Source organism: Lactuca saligna, chromosome 1 (assembly GCF_052625555.1).
Source record: "Lactuca saligna cultivar CGN05327 chromosome 1, ASM5262555v1, whole genome shotgun sequence".
NCBI classification, from domain to species: domain Eukaryota; kingdom Viridiplantae; phylum Streptophyta; class Magnoliopsida; order Asterales; family Asteraceae; genus Lactuca; species Lactuca saligna.
This window is the reverse complement of record NC_136417.1, coordinates 1,809,125-1,832,192: the sequence shown is the minus strand read 5'-3', so window position 1 is coordinate 1,832,192 and position 23,068 is coordinate 1,809,125. Positions and strand designations below refer to the sequence as shown.

General features: G+C 38.1%; 1 protein-coding gene across 1 annotated transcript; it reads right to left on the bottom strand.

Annotated features, from left to right (window-relative positions):
* Positions 1-18,201: 18,201 nt before the first annotated feature.
* LOC145012497 (14-3-3 protein 1) lies at positions 18,202-21,514 on the bottom strand. Its single transcript, XM_078971595.1, has 4 exons — positions 20,931-21,514; positions 20,085-20,207; positions 18,620-18,736; positions 18,202-18,415 (listed from the first exon to the last, which is right to left on the bottom strand). The coding sequence occupies exons 1-4, from the start codon at positions 21,420-21,422 to the stop codon at positions 18,395-18,397; spliced, it is 753 nt and encodes a 250-aa protein (XP_078827721.1). The 5' UTR covers positions 21,423-21,514; the 3' UTR covers positions 18,202-18,394.
* Between the last annotated feature and the right edge of the window lie 1,554 nt (positions 21,515-23,068).

The window sequence follows — 23,068 nt, the reverse complement described above, 5'->3', positions numbered from 1 at the left end:
GTGTCGTGACTGCTGTTGTAATTGTAGGGTTGGCTACGGGTTGTTGTCTTTTAGCGGATTTCTGAGATTGGTTGCGCTCCTTTTTGTTCCAAAACTACCGCTTCTTGTTCGTAAGTTTGCGGTCTGAGGCATTTTCGTTGGCCGATACCCGTTGGTGTTCCTGATTGTTACAATAATCTGCATTGTTAGTACCGCTTCCATCTCTGCTAGCGTTGTTATCATTTAATTGCGCCATGACGGCTGTCACGGTTGCCGTGACTGCAGCCTGAAAAGTAGCAGAGTCTATCTGCAGGGTTGACGTCTTGCTAGTTGGTTGGCTGCCTCTTGGTGAAGACATAGTTCTGTTTCATGATGAAAAACGACTTCGTTAGTGGAAATAATTATCTCAAGTGCATCCTACGATTTATATTCACGCATATAAATTTTTGCACATTACTGTACTATTCCCAGTGTTTTTGCTAACGTTCCTGAGATGGAGTTATGGCAGTAGGTAGGAGTAGGTTTCATACGGGTGTTAAGCTTTACTCATCTTAGAATCATGTTTGTCCAAACACACTTAGCTGAGGAGTTTTGATGGGAGCCGGTGTATTAGTGCCTATATGATCGCACCCCATAGATCTACGAAGAAGGAACCACTCAACCAAAATGTTTAAAGGTAATACGAAAATGAGTCTTTAGAATGGATATACGTCGCAAGTTTTCTAACTAAGTTTATCGATCTTAGTTCAATGTGTAACGTATTTCAGTTGTTAAGGGTGTTCTGAAAACAGTGCATAACGAGTGTCTTTGTATGGTAAACTCATGTATTTTAGTAGTTATGTATCCAAGTGAAATCTTGTAATTTAACCCAAGCTAGGTCCCTATTATGACCAATTGATGATGCTTAGTTATATAACTAAGACTAAATAGACCTTCGAGTCTCTTAGGTATGTCCTAAGCTCATCTTGTTAATATGATTCTAGTAATTATGGTTTCAGCAAAAAAAAATTACCTCGATGTAGGTATGTCTCACATCCATGCAAGGGAAAAGTTTTGATAGAAACTAGATCTCTCTATTAGTATGACCGCTTAAATCGCAGTGACGTGCTTACACCTAGAATAGAGTAGCACCAACGCATACTAAAGAACTTAATTTACAAAGTCTTGTGAGCGGTATGAACTCTACTCGCGACAATCCATCCCTTGTGATGCCTGAGGCAAAGTCGATGCATCTTGCATCTTGCAGCTTTGCCAATTGGCTGCAATCATCCTCTCTTTGAATGCCGTGTGTTTACCCTGTTACTCTCTTTCCTATTTACGAGCGGTGATAAGGTCCTAAAAAGAGAGTTGGTCTTGGAAATAGTAGTCTTTTTCCAAGTCTCTGGTACGTGAGATGGTAAGGTCTATAGTAGCGTGCAGTTTCTGAACTCGGGTGGTAGTCTTCCTGTTTTAATCCCCAATGCTCGCGATCTGTCGGGTCTTCGCCTGGAGGGCTCTGTCAGTCGGTCCCCCGTGGTTGAGGTCATAGCACCCTCGTTGGTCTCCACATGGTGGTTGCTGTCATTGCCGTCGACTTCAACCCTCCATCACGTTTGCCCAACAGGGCACGGGTTCGGTGTAGTCAAAACGGTTCGCGGGAACCCTGGCTATGCATGGAGAATTGATTACCTCTAGTTCCGCTTCTGATTCTCCTCATAACCATCCACCATTTCTCGGGTTCGGGTTGGGAAAGTAAGGGTCGTCTGGTAAGTAGGACCTTGCTATGTCATACGTGCGAGAATAGGAGTAAGAAGATAATTATTGGATGAACTATCTAGATAATTATTAGATGATATGTATCAGTTATGTCAATACTTGTGTAGTGTATACCAGTTATATGAAATCAAGGTAGGATAGTTCTTCGAATAGGTGACTTTAACTCCAAATCCACAATCCAACGAGAACAGGAAGTAAAGCAACGGTCACAGATTCTGAGTCTATAACGCCTAAATTTCATATAACCTTTGCGTATCCACTTAACAACTATTGACCTACTTGATAGAGACTTGTTTAGTTCTCATGTAAGCACTTATAGTAACACGAAATACTCCCATAGTATTTTAAACTCATGTTCTGTTCTAATGTTCTCATTGCGGTAGTGTTGGTAAGTTTTTAGATTTGTCGCCATATCACAACCATTCTTGGGCATGTGCTAATCACTCCTAGGACCAGCATAGTTGATCAGGCTATGCCACTCCCAAGACTGACCATACATCCCCGAGCTTACCTGTGATATTCGACAATCATTACTTTTGTTCTGTTCTAGAATGATGTTGACCTTAGTATGTACGCATGCATGTATACTTTTAACAAGAATCTGTTTATTTCTAAAAGTATAGTTGTTTTGAAAACTTTAAATCAGAGACCTTAGTCCCAATGCATTTATAGTTTGTATATCTTACGTGGTTCGATATACTTAGTTCACTATAAACAATGCTCTGATACCAATCTGTCACACCCCCAAACCAAGGATGGCGGAAACGTCCGGGAGCGGAGGACTTCATGTATAGTATCACAACAACGAGTATAATAGTTCTCAAAGTAAATACAACCATCATAAATATAATTGAAAAGGTTACACCAAAGTATATGTTTACATGATTCAAATCAATTACATTATGATGACAAAATGAATTGTTTGACGATTTATCGTCTCATCCTCAAAACGCTATTGATTTACTGTTTCACTGAATTCCTGAGAATACAAGTTGTTTGAAAAAGTATCAACACAAAGGTTGGTAAGTTCATAAGCTTTTTAGATAAAGAGTTTGGAAACCGTTCTTTGTAATGTGTGGTGTGTTACCAAGAAAAATCCAATATTTTCCTTATAAAGTTATGTGGTCTGAAATGTCGGGGCCGAAAATGAACAAGTATTTGTCATACTTAAAGATATAAAAGTGGTTTTAAATTGGCGTAAAACCCTTTCTGATTTGAGAAAAATCCCGTAATGAATGGTGTGTAGTCTTAAGTACCAAGATTGAAAGTATACAATAATATCTGTAATTATTGATATAAAAAGTGATTTTAAATCGATATAAAACCCCTTTTTGATTTATGAAAATCCCCGTAAACTTTATGTGTTGTTAACTCCCTATGTGAGCCGCTATAACCATACTATGACTGAATGAACCTGCCACGACGTTTCTCAGGCGTCGTGAAACTGAAATAACATTTGTCACCCGTAGACCTGCAGGTCCTACTGTAGCTAGCAGTAAGGTGTGGGGTGTCAAACCCAATATAGATCTATACACAACTATCACGTTCTCCCTACAAGAGACTCTGGTTATAACTACCAGGAATTTGGATCCCGCACTCGGACGTACGGAAAGAGAATGTCTCACAATTTAAGTAACAAGTTTACATGTGGTGTGCATGAGTGTAAAACCATTTTCTGTCGGAATAAAACCTTCCGAAATGTGTTTGATGTGTTAATGGAAACATAAACCATACCTATTATAGTTTATCAAAACGTTTAAATGTAATTGTTATAACTTTGTTTATTATGGTTAACTACCGTATTTGTGAAGGTAAAAACCCTTTTGTTTACCAATATGTATATGTACTTTTTACTAAAGTGAAGCAACATTCATTATAGTAAATAAATTAATTACCACACTTTTGTAGGTAAAAATCCATTTGTTTTCTAATGTATGACTATATACTAAATCAAAATGTCATCTATTTGTAAGAACATATTTTCACATAAAGATATACACCTTGCTCAACATGTTACAAGGTGAATTGAAATTGATAGCATTTTTCTGTTGTTAATATTATCATTTACTGTTCTTAGAAAATTTATACAAAAATCATCAGAGGTCCAAATCAGAATCAATAAATTCTGAGAGTTTGGGAAATGAGTCTAGGTTGTTTCTAATTTTTATTATGAATTTTAATGACCTCCATCTTGTGTGAAAAAATCCATAATCACAGACTGGTCCGGATTGATGTTTGAAATGATAGGCAGTTTTGTAAAAATCACCATAAATTGTAGACAAATCGTATGGAGATGTGAAAGTAGTCATTTTAAAGCTAAGAACTTGAACTATTTACACCTAATACAGTTTTGAAAACTAAAATGTCTAAGTTGTCCAAAACAGTCCGTGAATGGAGTCCAAATTTTCTAATGAAAGCTGTTAGCAAAGTTTAGTTATGTTCTTGGTGTTTTAACTTGTATTCACCCCCCCCCCCCCCTCTTAAAACTTAAGAAAACATGAAAATACAGGGGTATGAACTCACCTTGAGTGATTTCAGTAGATGGATGATGGATAAAAGAACTGTTCAACTCAAGAACACTTGAGAGATTGCTTAAAGATTCGAAGATCTAACACCAATAGGATGGAGTTTGTGTAAGATATCTATGATTTGAGTAGAAGGAAGTGAAATAATCATATGGAGGATGTTAATACTTACCAAAAGTATAAGAAAAGCTTGGAGTATAGCCTTGAATCTCGAATTTTAGAGAGATAAAATGAAGTTTGTTCTTGATGGAAGAATGAGAGGAAATGAAAGAAAATGTGAGGAGAGAGGATGGATGTTCCATCTCTTAAAACATGGGCATGGCTGGTAAATGAGTGGAAAGGACATTGAAGTGACTTAGGTAAGGTGGGGAGGTATGGCTGATCATAGAGTGGGTGTGGGGGTGGTTGCTTGTGTCATAAGGTAAAGCAAAGTCAACACTCCACCTCTTTGTACTTTACCCACTAGATTTTATTATTTAAATAAAGATTTTCATGAAAATATAATTAAATTATGAATATTTAGGGTTTATTATGTTAAAATACGAGTTTGAGTGAAAATCCCGCGTTAAAATCACAAAAAATGGGCTTAAAATGTTAAAAATATTGAAAACGGGTGAAAATTGCAAAAATCCTAAATTTTGGCCGGAAATGCGAAGGTTCGGCTCCTTAGGAGCTTAGAAACGAAAGTGGAGTGAGGGCCGAGAGTAGAAGAGAAGGACCGAGAGGAGGGAAAGGAGAAAAGAACCGAAAGTGGGGAAAAGAAAAGAAGATGCGAGGCTCGGTCGGAAGGGGGGGAACCGAGAGCGTGAAGGCGGAAGGAAGACCGAGGCTCGGTCTCGGTTCTTGGCGGGTTCGACTGAAGGTTTTCGCAGGCGAGAAAGGGAGCCGAAGGAGAGGCTTGGTTCAGGTGGTTTTTGCTCGCGGGAGGTCTCGGTTCTCGGTTGTCTCTCGGTTCCAAGGTCTTGGTCTCGGCTGCTGAGGTTTCGGTTCTTGAGAGGGTTTTGGTTCCTAAAAGGGTTTCAGCTCAATAAAGCTGTTTTACTCGTTTTTACTTCGTTTCATGCCGTTTTTGACCCGGTTAAGGGTCGGGATGGTCCGAAAGACTATAAAAAGTTTAAGGAACTTTTGAGAGAGATTTCCCATACTTGGAGAGATTTCTCATACAAAGAGAGATTTAGGAGAGATTTGACATTTATGGAGAGATTTCTCATACAAAGAGAGATATGGGAGAGATTTCACATTCTTAGAGAGATTTGGGAGAGATTCTAAATAGAAAGAGATAAAGCAAAAACGATTGAGAGAGGTTTCGTGTGTGACTTTGGTGAGTGTCCGGCTTCGCAACGCAAGGTCCGTAAGCCCCACTAAGCCGTGTTTAAGGATCTTACACACTCCCAATGAGTATGCAATATTGTTTTATTGGTTAGGTTCGATATTTACCACTGTTTTAGGTTAATGAAATCTAGATGAACGGACTTTTCGACTGATGATTTCTCATTAGTATAACGAGTTGTACGGAAATAACACAACATAAACCCTAGTACACGAAGGTTAATTGAGTCGATCGGTTTGACCTGTTGACTTTAGTTGACTTTGACTTGACCAGAAATTGACGGTTTTCACATAAGAGTAGTTATCAGCTTTTGACTAAGTGTCTTTATGGGAATTATAGCCGAAGAATCGCCGGAGCAACAGACAGAGACTTCTCACTCGGATTGATAGCATTCATTCATACGAGGTGAGTTACGTTCCAGTAGCGGTGGGTCTACAGCCACAATGTCGGCCCACCAGTAGGAGTTGTATGTTAGATGATTGTCTTTGTGATATTCATCTAGGTTTGATACTACCCGGTATGTTATATGCTGGCAAGATATGTTATATGTGATAGTGGTAGTAGGAGGGGAATAGTCCCCAAGTTCGGTTGTTAAGACCGAATGGTAGGTCGAGCACCCCAGATATGTCTGACAGTATGTTATGATATGTTTATATGCTGGCATGATATGTTATATGTCCCCAAGTTCGGTTGGTAGGACCGAAGGGTAGGTCGGACACCCCAGATATGTCTGACATTATGTTTATGTTATGATATATGTGCTAGTAGCAGTAAGGGGGTGGAATAGTCCCCGAGGTTCGGTTGTTAGAACCGAAGGGTAGTTCAGTGTAACGCCCGTGTTTCTGGGCTTGCCATTTTTAGCAATGTAATAGTCTAGGTTAACCTTTGTAACTCAACTTGAAATAATAAGAATGTATTATTTGTGAATTATGTGAATTATGTGATTTATGTGTTTATTTTCTTGATTTTTATAATTTAATGAATTAAGAATGAAATAAGCGTCAAAATTAAAGTGTGAGATATGCCCGATATCTTTGCATAAAGTTGTAGTGGTTGAAACAAGGATTCCGGAGATATAAGGAATGCCAAAATCCGAGTTATAACGAAAAAGTTATGACCTGTCGAAGTTTCGAGACAGAACCGGTATGACGATGAGTGACGTAAAATATGAATTTAAGATAGAGCGATATTTAGCCTTAGCGATCCAAACGAAAGTCGTAGATTTCGTTAAACCGAGAGCGTGCATAAAAGGAACGCCCAAATCTGACATCGTATGAGGAAGTTATGATTTTTCTAAGTTTCGACTTAGCAGTATGCAGCCCGAATACTCGATTTGAGATCGAGCGGTTTTTAGCCGAAACAATCTAAATGAGAATCGAATATCTTGTTGTTAGTAGCGAAACGATGAAAAGTTAGGCGAGAACGGACGTCAGACGAAGAAGTTATGAATTTATAACGAAGTTTTTCTGTCCCGTCCTTCTAAAAATAAATAATAAAAATAAAAGTCAAAATTAGCCGACGGAGTCTAAATGAAAGTTGTAGAGTACGGTCTGACCTTCGCGTGGATATAAAGAACGTCGAAAACGGAGCTCGTATGCGAAAGTTATGTAATTTAGAAGTTTGACAAGTAAATTACGCCCCGCGTAATTTGAGTACGCCCCGCGTACTCAGTCGGATGCAACTTGTCTGACCAATACTCGAGTGCCACCAGTCGACGCACGCAGTGACGTCAAAGTACGCCCCGCGTAATTTGAGTACGCCCCGCGTAATCCCAGACCCAGCAGCCTATAAATAGAACTCGAATTCAGCCATTTTCTCTTGTTCAAACTCTTCTTTCTCTCTAAGTTTTGCCTCGTTTTGCGTGCCGTTTATACCCCGAAGCCCCGGTAATATTCTCGAGCCCCGAAGCAAGATCCGAAGCCCCGAGAATCCCGAAGAGCGTTATTCCCGAGTCGAAACGCTGCCCGCGAGGAGCCCGGTTTTGTGAAGATCTTCCAGATCTACGGAGAAACACCTCTTCTGCAAGCCGTAGTGCTGCCCGATCATCTTCTGATCAGGTGAGTGTGTAGTTACTTTCATTCCAACACAATATTATGAAGTATTTTATATAAAATACGTGCTATGTGTATATATTTTGTTGTTATATATATGAATGTATACCCACTCTCTTCTATATTATAGATCTGATTATTTCTCTAAGAAATACGTGTTATGTGTGTGTGCCTCATCTGTTATGTGAAAAATGTTTTGATTGAGCATGCTATACAGGTTTTGAAACTACGTATAAAAATGTATATTTTATCTACTAATATGTTGGGTAGAATATGGGTAGATAGTTGGTGTGTAATAAACAGATGAGAGGCCTCGATGTTGTTTTGATCCAGTCATCTAGCGGAATTTAGATGACGACCACGGACTTTTCTAGATAGTCCAGTGGAACGCTAGTAGGCTCATAACCTGTAGGTGTTAATGAACTTGGGTGTTCATTCGCTGTATTCCATCCCCCCCATGGTTGCCTTATTTGACTTATATTGCTGAGGAACCCCCGAAGCATGTGTAGTCGCCCCGATGAAATATTCTTAGACTAGGTCCCTTGTGTTAGTTATTTAGGGACATAAAGTGAGAATAACGGGAATGGGTAACTGGGTTATTGTTGGTTGATAATAATTAATTTAATTATTTATTGTGGGTTGAAAACCCTATATGCTCACCAGGCTCCCAAGCCTGACCCACTCGGTTGATTTATTTTACAGGAAGTGGCGCAAGAGCTTAAGATGGGCGAACATCAAGTTGTTTTGTTTACAAGTCTGTATATGTATATATATTTGTTGAAAGACTTGTAATGCTATCGTTTATGCTTTATGATCTGTATCGGAACATGACATCCCGACTTTTGATTATGAAATGAAATCATATTTCTTTATGAAATGTTTTGATAAATATCTATTTTATCAAGTTTTGTTTTTTGGGAACAAATTCCGCATCTCTTTTAAAATTAAAAGGACTTACTCTGAAAATTATTTTTAAAAAGCATAAATGAAAATGGTCTTTTCTGGCCGAGATTTTGGGGATGTCACAGTTGGTATCAGAGCATTAGTTTAAGCGAACTAGGAATTTGTAGGATTTCTAGACTTAAACTTAGAATGCTAAGTGGAATTTTGAGATGTGTCTGTTATGTTTTAAGACACAAGCACTAGTTTATTTTAGGAAAGTTTCCTAAAATGCTTTATGTGCTAAATGTTATATGTTGCCATATATGATATTATTTGTTCGGATCTATGGTCTGTTGCCGACCGGATCTAGAAACCTTATGTGTGTAGGATTCTAAGCGTAGGTCTACGATATTAGAACTAGCATGTAAACGTTTCGGAGTGATAAGGATGATTTGAATATCTATCGTGAATAAGGATCTAATTTCACCTTATTCGGTGTGTAGATCAAAAATGGTGAGAACAAGAAGTGGAGTTGGAAATGTTGATGAAAATAGGAATCAACCACCAGTGATTGAACAAAGACCTGTTGTAGCAGCAGCACCTGAGCCAATAACCATGGCTGGTGTGCAATTGATGATTCAGACGATGTTGGATCGTCAGATGGAGGAAACTAGACGGTTGCTTCAACAAAATCGTGAAGAACTGTCGATTCGTGTGGAAGAGCCTGAATTAAATGAAGGGCACTCGGAAGGTGGAAACTTCAGTGGATCAGTGGGTCAAGCCAACCCACCGATAGTTAGGCAAGATAACCGCGATGGAAGGAATGATGGAATGGGATGCAAGTACAAGGACTTTTTGACTTGCAAACCATCGACCTTCAATGGAATGGAGGATCCGATTGGGGTTATGGATTGGATCTCCGAAATGGAGCTAGCCTTCATGACGTGTGGTTGCAGAGGTAAGTTGCAAACCATCTATGCCGTGCGTCAATTCCGAGGTGGAGCCGTTCGTTGGTGGAACACTCTAGGGAAGACTTTGAGCCCTAATGAGCCACTGCAATTGTCATGGGCAGAGTTCTTGGTGCAGTTTAAGCGCAAGTTCTGCTCGGCTCAAAATCCGTTGGAGTTGGAGAACAAGTTCCTCACATTGACTAAGGGCAGTATGTCAGTTGATGAATACACCAATAACTTCACCGATAAGATGGAGTTTGCCTTGCGTATCGTTCCAGACGAGCTGACGAAGGTGGACCGGTATGCGAAGGGACTCCTATGGGAGTATGAGGTGCCAGTACATCAGGCGCATACTCTAGAGGCAGCTATCTGGGCTGCCAAGTCTGTTGAGAACATGATCAAGGGGAGAACCACCAACAAGGTTGAGGTTGGTGAGAAGAGGAAGTTTGAGGGAACATCTGGTTCCAGTAAGAAAAGTAAATATTCGAAATCTGATTCGAAAAGGTTTGGTGGGGGAAAAGGGGGAGAAGCGAAGTGGTGTGACAAGTGTAAGAAAAAGCACTTTGGGAAATGTAGCGAGGATGTAACTTGCTACAAGTGTGGAAAGGTTGGACATTTTGCCAATGAATGTCCGAAAAACAAAAGGATGTGTTTTGGTTGTAATGAAGAGGGGCATATTTTGAAAGACTGTCCGAAGAAGAAGGAGGCAGCTAAGCCCAACATTCCACCAAAGCCGAAGGCGAGAGCATTCCAGATGACACTGGAAGCTGCTAAGGATGAAGCTGATGTCGCTTCAGGTACCTTTCTCGTTAACAATTTGCCTGCCCAAATTTTATTTGATTCTGGAGCCAACTACTCCTTTATATCGCATGAATTTGGTAGAAAACTAGCTTTGCCTGTTGATAGACTAGATAATGCTTTATTAGTCGAAGTTGCTAGTGGCAAGTTTGTACCTGTTAGCCATCGTATGAAAAACATCTTAATCGACTTGAATGGGAATAAGTTCCACGAGGAATTATTGCCTATCGAACTTAATGGTTTCGACATCGTATTGGGAATGGATTGGCTCAGCGCCAATGATGCCGAAATTTTATGCAAAAAGAAGATAGTTAAAGTAAACCCGCCTGGAAAGGAATCGTTTATGGTGTATGGGGACAAACGCCGAGTGAATTCTGGAATCATTTCCCTAATGAAAGCCAGAAAGTGTTTGACCAAGGGATGTACATCATATTTAGCATTCGTGATTGATGCTAAGAAGGAAAAGAAGGTGATGCAGAGTATTCCTGTGGTGTGTGATTATCCGGAAGTATTTCCCGAAGATCTTCCTGGATTACCACCTGATAGACAAGTAGAGTTCAGAATAGACTTGCTACCAGGAACCACGCCAATAGCAAAAGCACCTTATCGATTAGCACCAACGGAGATGAAGGAGCTGATGATGCAACTTCAAGAGTTGTTGGACAAAGGTTTCATTAGACCTAGTTCATCGCCCTGGGGAGCTCCGGTGTTATTCGTGAAGAAGAAAGATGAAAGTATGAGAATGTGCATTGATTACAGAGAGCTGAACAAGGCAACAATAAAGAATAGATATCCGTTGCCAAGGATTGATGACCTATTTGATCAATTGCAAGGTTCGAGCTATTTCTCGAAGATCGATCTTAGGTCAGGATATCATCAGCTGAAAGTAAGAGAGCAGGATATAGAGAAGACTGCGTTCAGAACTAGATATGGACACTACGAGTTCTTGGTTATGTCGTTTGGACTAACCAATGCTCCGGCAGCATTCATGGATTTAATGAATAGGGTTTGTAATCCGTTCCTTGATAAATCCGTGATAGTGTTCATCGACGACATTCTGATTTACTCAAAAAGCCAGGAGGAGCATGGCAGACACTTGCGAGAAGTGTTAGAAGTTTTGAAGAAGGAGAAGCTGTATGCTAAGTTCTCCAAATGTGATTTTTGGATTCGTGAAGTCCAATTCTTGGGTCACGTGGTCAACCAGGAAGGGATAATGGTTGATCCAGCAAAGATTGAAGCTGTAATGAAGTGGGAACAACCGAAAAGTCCCACGGAGATCCGAAGCTTTTTAGGATTAGCCGGATATTACCGAAGGTTTATCCAAGGCTTTTCTTCGATTGCTACTCCATTGACAGCTTTGACCCACAAAGGAGCTGCTTATGCTTGGAGTGAGAAGCATAAAGAAGCATTCGAGAAGCTAAAGAAGAAACTATGCGAGGCACCGATACTTTCTCTACCCGAAGGAGTTGAAGACTTCGCTGTTTATAGCGATGCGTCTGGGGTTGGATTGGGTTGTGTTTTAACCCAAAGAGAAAAGGTGATAGCATATGCGTCTCGACAACTGAAAGAGCATGAAAAGAACTACCCGACTCATGATTTGGAGTTGGCAGCAGTAGTTTTCGCTCTGAAGATATGGAGGCATTACCTCTATGGCACTAAGTGCAAACTTTTCACTGATCATAAGAGTCTCCAATATCTCTTTAATCAGAAGGAATTGAATATGAGGCAACGACGCTGGCTGGAATTACTCAAGGACTACGACTGCGAGATACTTTACCACCCCGGTAAGGCTAATGTTGTTGCTGATGCTCTCAGTCGGAAAGTCAATCTTGAAAGGAAAAGGCCAAGAGCGTTGAGAATTGAAGTTGTCTCAACCATTGTGGAAAGTATAAAGAAAGCTCAAGAGGAAGCTTCTGAGAAAAATGACCGAAAGGAGGAACGTTTGGGTAAAACGTTGGTGTTTGGTACAAACGGTCATGGACTGAAGGTATTCCAAGATCGTATTTGGGTACCTAAGTCAGGAGGAATTAGAGATCTTCTGATGGAAGAAGCTCACAAGACCATGTATTCGATTCATCCCGGTAGCACTAAAATGTATAGGGACCTGAAACCCTACTACTGGTGGCTGACGATGAAGCTTGATGTTGCAAAGTATGTGGCCGAGTGTGTGACTTGTGCGAGAGTCAAGACACAACATCAGAAACCGTACGGGAGTTTAGAACCTTTACCTGTGCCTATGGGTAAGTGGGAAGACATTGCCATGGATTTTGTCACTAAACTGCCCAGAACAAAGAATGGTCACGACATGATTTGGGTGGTCATTGATCGATTCACTAAGAGTGCGCATTTCATAGCAGCCAAGGAGAAATGGTCTATGGAAAAGCTTGCGAATTCTTACGTAAAGGAAATTGTGAGGCTTCACGGTGTTCCGTTAACAATTGTGTCGGATCGTGATAGTCGTTTCACCTCGCGATTTTGGAAAAGTCTACAAGAAGAATTGGGTACCAAGTTGTGTTTAAGTACAGCTTACCATCCGCAGACCGATGGTCAGAGCGAACGAACGATACAAACACTTGAAGATATGTTGAGAGCATGTACCTTGGAATTCCTAGGTAATTGGGATGAACATTTACCGTTGGTAGAATTTTCCTATAACAATAGTTTTCACTCGAGCATTAAGATGGCACCTTACCAAGCTTTGTATGGACAAAAGTGTCGTACGCCATCTTGTTGGCTTGAGGCTGGGGAAAAGCAGTTTATGGGACCGGAGATGGTTCATCAGACTGCTGAAAAGTTGAAAATAATTAGGGAAAGAATGTTAGCAGCTCAAGATCGTCAAAAGAGTTATGCTGACAAAAAGCGAAGACCGACGACTTTTGAAGTTGGGGATTCGGTTTTGCTTAAAGTCTCGCCGTGGAAGGGACTTATAAGATTTGGTAAAAGGGGAAAGTTGAGTCCAAGGTTTATTGGACCGTTTAAAGTTCTTCAGAGGATTGGGAACCAAGCTTACAAGCTCGAACTACCAGAAGAACTGAGTGGAATTCATAACACTTTTCATGTGTGTTATTTACGAAAGTTCACGGGGGAAGTTCCCGACATGATTCCACTTTCGGAGTTGAGAATCGATGAGAACAAAAGGTTGATTGAAGAACTAGAGGCAATTGTTGACCAAAAGACTAAGAAATTGCGACGTAAGATGGTGGAGTTAGTGCTTGTCCGATGGAAACACACGAATGGGCCAAATCTCACCTGGGAGACGGAGAGTGACATGAGGAGTCGCTATCCGCATTTGTTTGTTGATGTGTGATTCCGGGGACGGAATCATTCTAAGGTGGAGAGAATTGTAACGCCCGTGTTTCTGGGCTTGCCATTTTTAGCAATGTAATAGTCTAGGTTAACCTTTGTAACTCAACTTGAAATAATAAGAATGTATTATTTGTGAATTATGTGAATTATGTGATTTATGTGTTTATTTTCTTGATTTTTATAATTTAATGAATTAAGAATGAAATAAGCGTCAAAATTAAAGTGTGAGATACGCCCGATATCTTTGCATAAAGTTGTAGTGGTTGAAACAAGGATTCCGGAGATATAAGGAATGCCAAAATCCGAGTTATAACGAAGAAGTTATGACCTGTCGAAGTTTCGAGACAGAACCGGTATGACGATGAGTGACGTAAAATATGAATTTAAGATAGAGCGATATTTAGCCTTAGCGATCCAAACGAAAGTCGTAGATTTCGTTAAACCGAGAGCGTGCATAAAAGGAACGCCCAAATCTGACATCGTATGAGGAAGTTATGATTTTTCTAAGTTTCGACTTAGCAGTATGCAGCCCGAATACTCGATTTGAGATCGAGCGGTTTTTAGCCGAAACAATCTAAATGAGAATCGAAGATCTTGTTGTTAGTAGCGAAACGATGAAAAGTTAGGCGAGAACGGACGTCAGACGAAGAAGTTATGAATTTATAACGAAGTTTTTCTGTCCCGGCCTTCTAAAAATAAATAATAAAAATAAAAGTCAAAATTAGCCGACGGAGTCTAAATGAAAGTTGTAGAGTACGGTCTGACCTTCGCGTGGATATAAAGAACGTCGAAAACGGAGCTCGTATGCGAAAGTTATGCAATTTAGAAGTTTGACAAGTAAATTACGCCCCGCGTAATTTGAGTACGCCCCGCGTACTCAGTCGGATGCAACTTGTCTGACCAATACTCGAGTGCCACCAGTCGACGCACGCAGTGACGTCAAAGTACGCCCCGCGTAATTTGAGTACGCCCCGCGTAATCCCAGACCCAGCAGCCTATAAATAGAACTCGAATTCAGCCATTTTCTCTTGTTCAAACTCTTCTTTCTCTCTAAGTTTTGCCTCGTTTTGCGTGCCGTTTATACCCCGAAGCCCCGGTAATATTCTCGAGCCCCGAAGCAAGATCCGAAGCCCCGAGAATCCCGAAGAGCGTTATTCCCGAGTCGAAACGCTGCCCGCGAGGAGCCCGGTTTTGTGAAGATCTTCCAGATCTACGGAGAAACACCTCTTCTGCAAGCCGTAGTGCTGCCCGATCATCTTCTGATCAGGTGAGTGTGTAGTTACTTTCATTCCAACACAATATTATGAAGTATTTTATATAAAATACGTGCTATGTGTATATATTTTGTTGTTATATATGTGAATGTATACCCACTCTCTTCTATATTATAGATCTGATTATTTCTCTAAGAAATACATGTTATGTGTGTGTGCCTCATCTGTTATGTGAAAAATGTTTTGATTGAGCATGCTATACAGGTTTTGAAACTACGTATAAAAATGTATATTTTATCTACTAATATGTTGGGTAGAATATGGGTAGATAGTTGGTGTGTAATAAACAGATGAGAGGCCTCGATGTTGTTTTGATCCAGTCATCTAGCGGAATTTAGATGACGACCACGGACTTTTCTAGATAGTCCAGTGGAACGCTAGCAGGCTCATAACCTGTAGGTGTTAATGAACTTGGGTGTTCATTCGCTGTATTCCATCCCCCCCATGGTTGCCTTATTTGACTTATATTGCTGAGGAACCCCCGAAGCATGTGTAGTCGCCCCGATGAAATATTCTTAGACTAGGTCCCTTGTGTTAGTTATTTAGGGACATAAAGTGAGAATAACGGGAATGGGTAACTGGGTTATTGTTGGTTGATAATAATTAATTTAATTATTTATTGTGGGTTGAAAACCCTATATGCTCACCAGGCTCCCAAGCCTGACCCACTCGGTTGATTTATTTTACAGGAAGTGGCGCAAGAGCTTAAGATGGGCGAACATCAAGTTGTTTTGTTTACAAGTCTGTATATGTATATATATTTGTTGAAAGACTTGTAATGCTATCGTTTATGCTTTATGATCTGTATCGGAACATGACATCCCGACTTTTGATTATGAAATGAAATCATATTTCTTTATGAAATGTTTTGATAAATATCTATTTTATCAAGTTTTGTTTTTTGGGAACAAATTCCGCATCTCTTTTAAAATTAAAAGGACTTACTCTGAAAATTATTTTTAAAAAGCATAAATGAAAATGGTCTTTTCTGGCCGAGATTTTGGGGATGTCACATTCAGCACCCCAGAACGGCTTGACACGGGTAGATTGGCACCCCATAATGGATTGACACGGGTAGGTCGGCACCCCAGAATGGTCGCACCGGGTAGGTCGGCACCCCAGAATGGTCGTACCAAGTAGGTCGGGCACCCCAGAATTGTGTGGCAGTATGTATGCTATATGATTGTATGGTGTGTGGTACGATGGGGGAACTCACTAAGCTTTGTGCTTATAGTTTACAGTTTTGTTTTAGGTACCTCTTCAACGATGTGGAAAGAGCCGACACAGTAGCCGCACATCATACACACACATTGGATTTCTGCCTTATGAGCTTTCTTGGGATTGTACTCTCACAATGTTACTACTTTTATGATATGATTTTCAAACACGAGATTATGGTTTACAAATGATATGACTTGATGATGTTTTTTGATAAATGTTTTCCAAATCGTTATATTAAAACTAAATTTTTTGGACTTGAAATTTGGGACGTTACACGATGAACATACACACACATAAAATCAGATAAAATATACACACACAAAGTTAGATGAACACACACACGAAATTTGATAAACATATGTTTTCTCGCCGTCACCCTTTAATGATCATTAGATCTGGAAGACGAAAACACTAACTGTAGAACGAAGCCGTCATCGGAAAAAGAGATTGACGAAGTTGTCGCTAACAACCCTAGCTTCGATCTATGTGTCGTCACCGCTACATCACCTACGTACACCACCATCCTCCGTTCCATCCTTTGCATCACCACCTATTCGATCCGAAAACACCATCATCACCGAGACAACCTTCCACCAAGACCTGTTGTTCGTCGATGTTGAGACGACGAAACCTTAATCGGAGTTAGAAGCACAAAGAGCACCACCGCCACCAAGTCCACAATCTTCCATTTCAGTACCAAACTTGAGCTTGAAGATGAGGGGAACTCGATTCTTTGCAACGAGTGAGACTTCGATCGACTTTTTCTACTTTTCTTGGGGTTCTTAAATTTGGGGTTCAGGGTTTTGGGAGGTCACAAGACATTAACATGTGGGTTTGTGCAGATCTGTGGTGTTTTCCTTCTCCAACGAGAGAGAGAGAGAGAGAGAGAGAGAGAGAGAGAGAGAGAGAGTATTTTGCTTTTGTTTTATTTTTAATTATTTTTTAATTACTGGTAATAAAACAAAATTGGAAAATAAGATAATAAGAGCAAAATCATCTTTACAAAAAAATTCAAACCAAATTGAACCAAACTCGTAAGAAAATGCAACTTTTGGACCATTGGTACTAGTCCAAACATTTTTTGCCCAAACATACGAGTTTTGACATATCACACAAACCATTCTTGCAAATTTGTCTCTTGCATTTGCAAACGTTGTTGCATACCCCCTCTTGACTATCCAAAAACGAGTTTGAAAATATTTGAACCTAATATCTTCCTCTAGGAAGATTTATCGTATAATATATTAGATTTAAGTTGTACAACTATGTCTAACAGCGTACGTGTGTTGTGTGTCATAAATCAAATTTGTCCTCACTATTACACACGGGTCAACCCATTAACCCGAGTCTGACCTACGAACCTAAATCCGACCCGTGAGCCCAGACAAATCGTATCCGGGTTGATGTTTCCAATCTTCCAACCCGTAACACGAATAATTATAAGTTGTGTACAGATTAATGTATTTAATCTATCAATCAGAACCCAACACAATTATCACCCAGTCTCTCAAGCCTAAGGTTTGTGCATGCCGCACAAAAACTAGCATTTGAAGTCTTTATAACACTTTTTTAGTTAATTCTTAAATTATTGGGATTTATTATTTTCTCCTATGCTCTGTTTTTGACTTTATGTTTTTAATCGGACTTTTTGTTTGCCGATTATAACTAAGAACTTTTAGGTGGAGATTGATACAAGCTTTTATTTGGTTGTGGTTTTTTCATCAATTAGAACAAAAGATTAGTTTCATGTTTTGTTTTTATTTAATAAAATTTATTATATATCTGTATTATAATATTAGATCGTTTTCAACATACCATTTTTATTCCAAGTTTCCAATTAGCATTCACTCAGCCTAAGAGTTTGATCATATCTACAATAAAAAATTACATTCAATGGAGTTTTTGATATGAAGTCTTTAATTTTAATGTTAATTATTAATTAAAAAAAAGTTGTTTAGAATAGTCTTTTGCAAAGGAGATGTATGAAAAATAAGTTAAAAAAAAAAAAAAAAAAAAAAAAAAAAAAAAAAAAAAACAGTTATATAAGAGTAAACATGAGACGGTTATGATATGGGAAAATGGCAAACCCTGGAAATGGATTGTTCTAGAGCCGCACCATAAAAATTGCAGTTTGGAAAGGGAAGGAAAGAAAAATTTATAGAACCAAATTTGTGTTCTGTTTAGAACTTAGAAATAGAAAAAGAAAGAAAACAACACATGATATCATATGTCCACAACTCCACACCAAACAAATGACATTCCACGCCCACCTCCTCCACGCCACCTTCTTTCACCCTTCTTCTTCTTAGCCATTCTATACAATCTATGGCTCATCCAGCTGATCCTGCAAACCACCAAATCCTGTTTGTTAAAAAAATATTCCATTTTCCTTTTTTTGGCAGAATTTCAAAAATCAAAAGCCACCTATATTAATTAATTCGGATTATAATCACTAATTGTCTAATACTCAAATTCATATAATTAAACTACCAACATACGAACTCTCTTTGTGTGTGTGTGTGTGTGAGAGAGAGAGAGAGAGGTTGACCTGTGCATCTGAGGTCCAAAGAGTGAGATTGTCCCTCAGTAGTTGCATAATGAGAGTGCTATCCTTGTACGAGTCTTCACCTAAAGTGTCCAGCTCAGCTATCGCATCCTCAAATGCCTACTCATAACAAAAAAAAAATATAACAATAATATATATATATATATATATATATATATATATATATATATATATATATATATATATATATATATACTTAGCATTCCCACTCCCACAAAAAAATAAATATATATAAACTACTACATATATACAATCAGATAATGTTAATAAAGCCATAACAGGATATGTAATTTATTATTTATGCAAGTCCGATCCATCCTCAACCTAAATTAATATATGTTCATTAACATCTGTGTGAGAATGATTACATAAATTACAGATAAATTCATCATTATTGTACATCGGTTTATATAATTATCATCCATCTTAATAACCCACCCAAATATACAACTGAATAACATTTTGGTGACCTTTTTTACTAGCAAAATCTTTGTCTTCACCTTTTTTACTGGTTTTACTATTTGAAAATTACTTGAGAAAGGATAACAAGACACAAAATATCACTACAAACAAGAAGGGCACATTTATATTATCTATATACATATACAAAGCAAAACCAGTAAAAGTAAAACAAAATATTAAATTATATTCATAGTTTATATCCACATACAAATACGTGTAGATATAGTGACACAGACATATAGATATATACATGCAGAGTTAGGATCAAGTGTATGTCGCTAAGTGTGTTGTGAATGTACAACTCATTGTGGACCAATCATTTTAGGGGTATATTGGTAAACTAACTAATTAAATCATTTAATTTTGTTAATAAATCCCTTAAAACCCATATCTTGATTAAGTTGCTTAAAATGTAGTTAATTTCTTTTGAAACAATTGGTCCAGAATGAGTTAGTTATACATTCACACAATAGATGTCATTTATATTTGAACCTATCCTATACACACATATGATGATATGTATATATGTGCACAAAATAAAATAATTATAACTCTAGGATTGACTATTGAGGCAAGATATATGAAATCCTATTTATTAGTTGGAAAAGGCCCTTTAATTATTAAATGTATAAACATTTACATGATGGTGACATCTATATATACGATGACCCCAAAAAACTTCAAAACAAGGTTGACAATATGTCAACCTCTGAATGACTCATTCTTCAATTATAAAATAAAGTTGCCTTTTATGTGTCCTCAAAGATCAAGTGTTAATACCACTTGACACCTACAAAGTCAATGTCTAACTACCTCATTAATCAATTCAAAAAACCTAGTTTGATAGTCCTATCAAATAATTAAACATACTTAATAACAAGAAATACTGAATTCAGAACTGGAGTGATGACAAATCTTTTTGATTTAAGAGAAATAAATTAATACAAAGGGGAATAAGTAAAAATAACAGGTATTGAATTTGAACCTGTTTCGCCATGCTGCAAGCCTTGTCAGATGAATTGAGAATCTCGTAATAGAACACAGAGAAATTCAATGCCAGACCCAATCTTATTGGATGAGTTGGAGCCAGATCTGCCTCGGCAATATCCTTCAAAAAAGGATTATATGGAAAATAATCAAAAACAATTACTAACAGCAACAAAGTGTCACCTAACTATCAATTATCAGATACCCGATTCCATCAACAATTGTTATAGGTAATTATATCAGCTCAAATATGCTATCAATTTGAGACTAGTTATGCAAATTACTTTTTAGGAAGCAACATCATGCTTAGGTCCACAATCTATTTATGAAAGGTACTACACAATATGTCAATATCTGCGTTCTTCTATGAAATTTTATAGGTAGGAAGGTATTCGAGTGGGGTAAAACAAGCTTTCCTAATTTCAGAAATCAAGAAATACAAACATCTTACGAAAGAGGCTTTTAATATAAGCTGTTTACATGGAAGCTGGGTAAGGATTTCTCACAGTGTGGAGAAAACAAGACGATCATACGTTTATACCTCTTAAATCAAAAGTGTTAGGACGTGATCCACTGTTTCAATGAATGTCACCATCGTATTGCCAGTTTCTGTAAAATATTCATACAATGTGATACAAAACAAGCGCTACTTATCATCCTAGAAATCAGAACCTAATAACAATAAGTCCACTATCCTAGATCTCCTATACTGAACTAAATTCAATCTCAAATTTAAAATATGCGGTCAGATATGTAAATCAATTTATATGAACAGTAACATAGTTATTCGTATTCTGACCTAGATTTCAGAATTCTTCAGTTTCAACATAAAATTCGAGTATACCTGAGCAGATTTATACGAGTTCATAGTCTGCTCTGCTGCTTCCTTTCGCTCATCTCCAATTTTAAACTCAGCCAAGTACCTATGATAATCTCCCTTCATCTTCAGATAAAACACCTTCGATTCCGCTGAAGAAGCCGACGGCACCAGATTTGACTCCAAAATTTTCAGTATTCCCCAGCAAACATCGGAAAGTTCGTCCTCGACCTTAGATCGGTAGTCCTTCACTAACACTACATGATCATCATTCTTCCGTGACTCCTCTTTTTGTTCGATCGATGAGACGATGCGCCAAGCCGCCCGGAGTGAGCCGATGACGTTCTTGTACGCCACGGAGAGTAGGTTACGCTCCTCGACAGTGAGCTCAGACACCGGCGTTAGTCCGATGACGAGCTTTTCCATGAATTTCACCATCTCTTCGTACCGTTCGGCTTGCTCTGCCAGCTTTGCCATGTAGACATACTGTTCTCTCGTTAAGTTGTCAGGGATCGCCATTGACGGAGGAGGGTTTTCGAAGAGAGGAGGAAGAAATACAAGAGACGCGAACAGCGAAATGTGTCCTAGCAATCAACACCCTATTCTTTCGGTATATTATATAGGAGGGAGTCTGTATTCGGTGTTTCAAAGTGTATGCATTATTTGGTTTCGGTAAAATCACAGCCATTGATCCTACGGTCCCACTAAAGATTTGAATTAAAATAGCTTTTCTTTTTATATTATTTTATATAAAGAATTTGTTGGCTGTTTTAAACGAAATCAAGGGCATCTTCACTCTTAACAGATTTTTTTATTTTTGAAATATTATATTTTTATTAATTTTTATCGATCATTATTTTCTTTGTTATAAACTTGTTTCTCATGTGGAACGAATTCAATCACTACTAATTGATATCTAGACCTTAGCGCAAGTAAATTTGGGGTTTTTATTCCAAATGGATCACTGAAAGATTTTTTTGTGGAGTAGATCTTTAAGATATTATTTTACGTAGCGTCAACTATATTATTTTGAAAGGTAAGAAAGCAGTCAACCGGTTAATCGCTGACATGGCACGCCATGTGACATAATGGTCAACAAAACATACTCAAGTTGTGCTAGCTAACACGACCATTTTAAGAGTAAACAAAATAATCATAAATTTCATATTTTTTAGGTTGTACATAGTACATTGGATATAGTACTTCTTTTACCTTGATTTCGTGTTTTTTTACTCGTATGCACCAATCAACGGCAAAAATAATATAAACGGGAAACAAATCCAATGGTATTGATTCCAATGGAGTATCCATCAAAATCATTAAGAAGAAAGGGGAGACCAATGGGGTCTCTCCCTTATGTGTGTGTGTTGAGAAATCGAACCAGCAAGATGGAAAAATTAAGATCCAAAGAGGGGTAGAGGGACCCAAAAAAGGCTAAAGGATTGCCCGGTTGCGATTTGGTGGCAATGTTGCATATACTGGCAGTCACAATGGCGATAGAAACGGTCAGAGATGATGACGATGGTACTTCTTCACTACTGGAAACCCAAAACATTATGGTTACTTCACCACTAAAGGTCAAGCTTGTCGGGCTCTGCATTATTGGTTTTTTCATATTGTATTTGTAACACCCATAAAAATCATGTCAAATTTAAACTTTCTAAAACATTTAAAAACCAACAGTTATTACAAATTTGTTTTCAAAATAATTTATATCAGAGTTTCCCAGAAACAAAATCATAAAAAGTGAGGAGCGGTACATATTATAAAGTTATGTCTTTAACTTTTAACATATTATACTTAATTTATTAGATTTAATATGTTGTTTTATGTAAACCATTATCAATTTAAAGTTACAACTTTGGAGCAGTTTGACAAATACTTAAACTGTTAATTTAAATATAATATTACAGTATCAACTTAAATATAAATTTCAGTTCCACTTAAAAACCCAATGGATATTTTGTGATAGTTAAAAGTGATAAATTGTAGTGCGAAATAAAAAACTAAATTATAATATCAATGTAACAAAAATATTTCCTAAAGATATTTGTATATTCATTAAACGTTTTCAAATAAGTAGCTTAAAATAACTTACAATAACAATACTAAAAAATAACTCTATATTAATGATTATATTGTTACCATTAAAATCAAAAAACAAT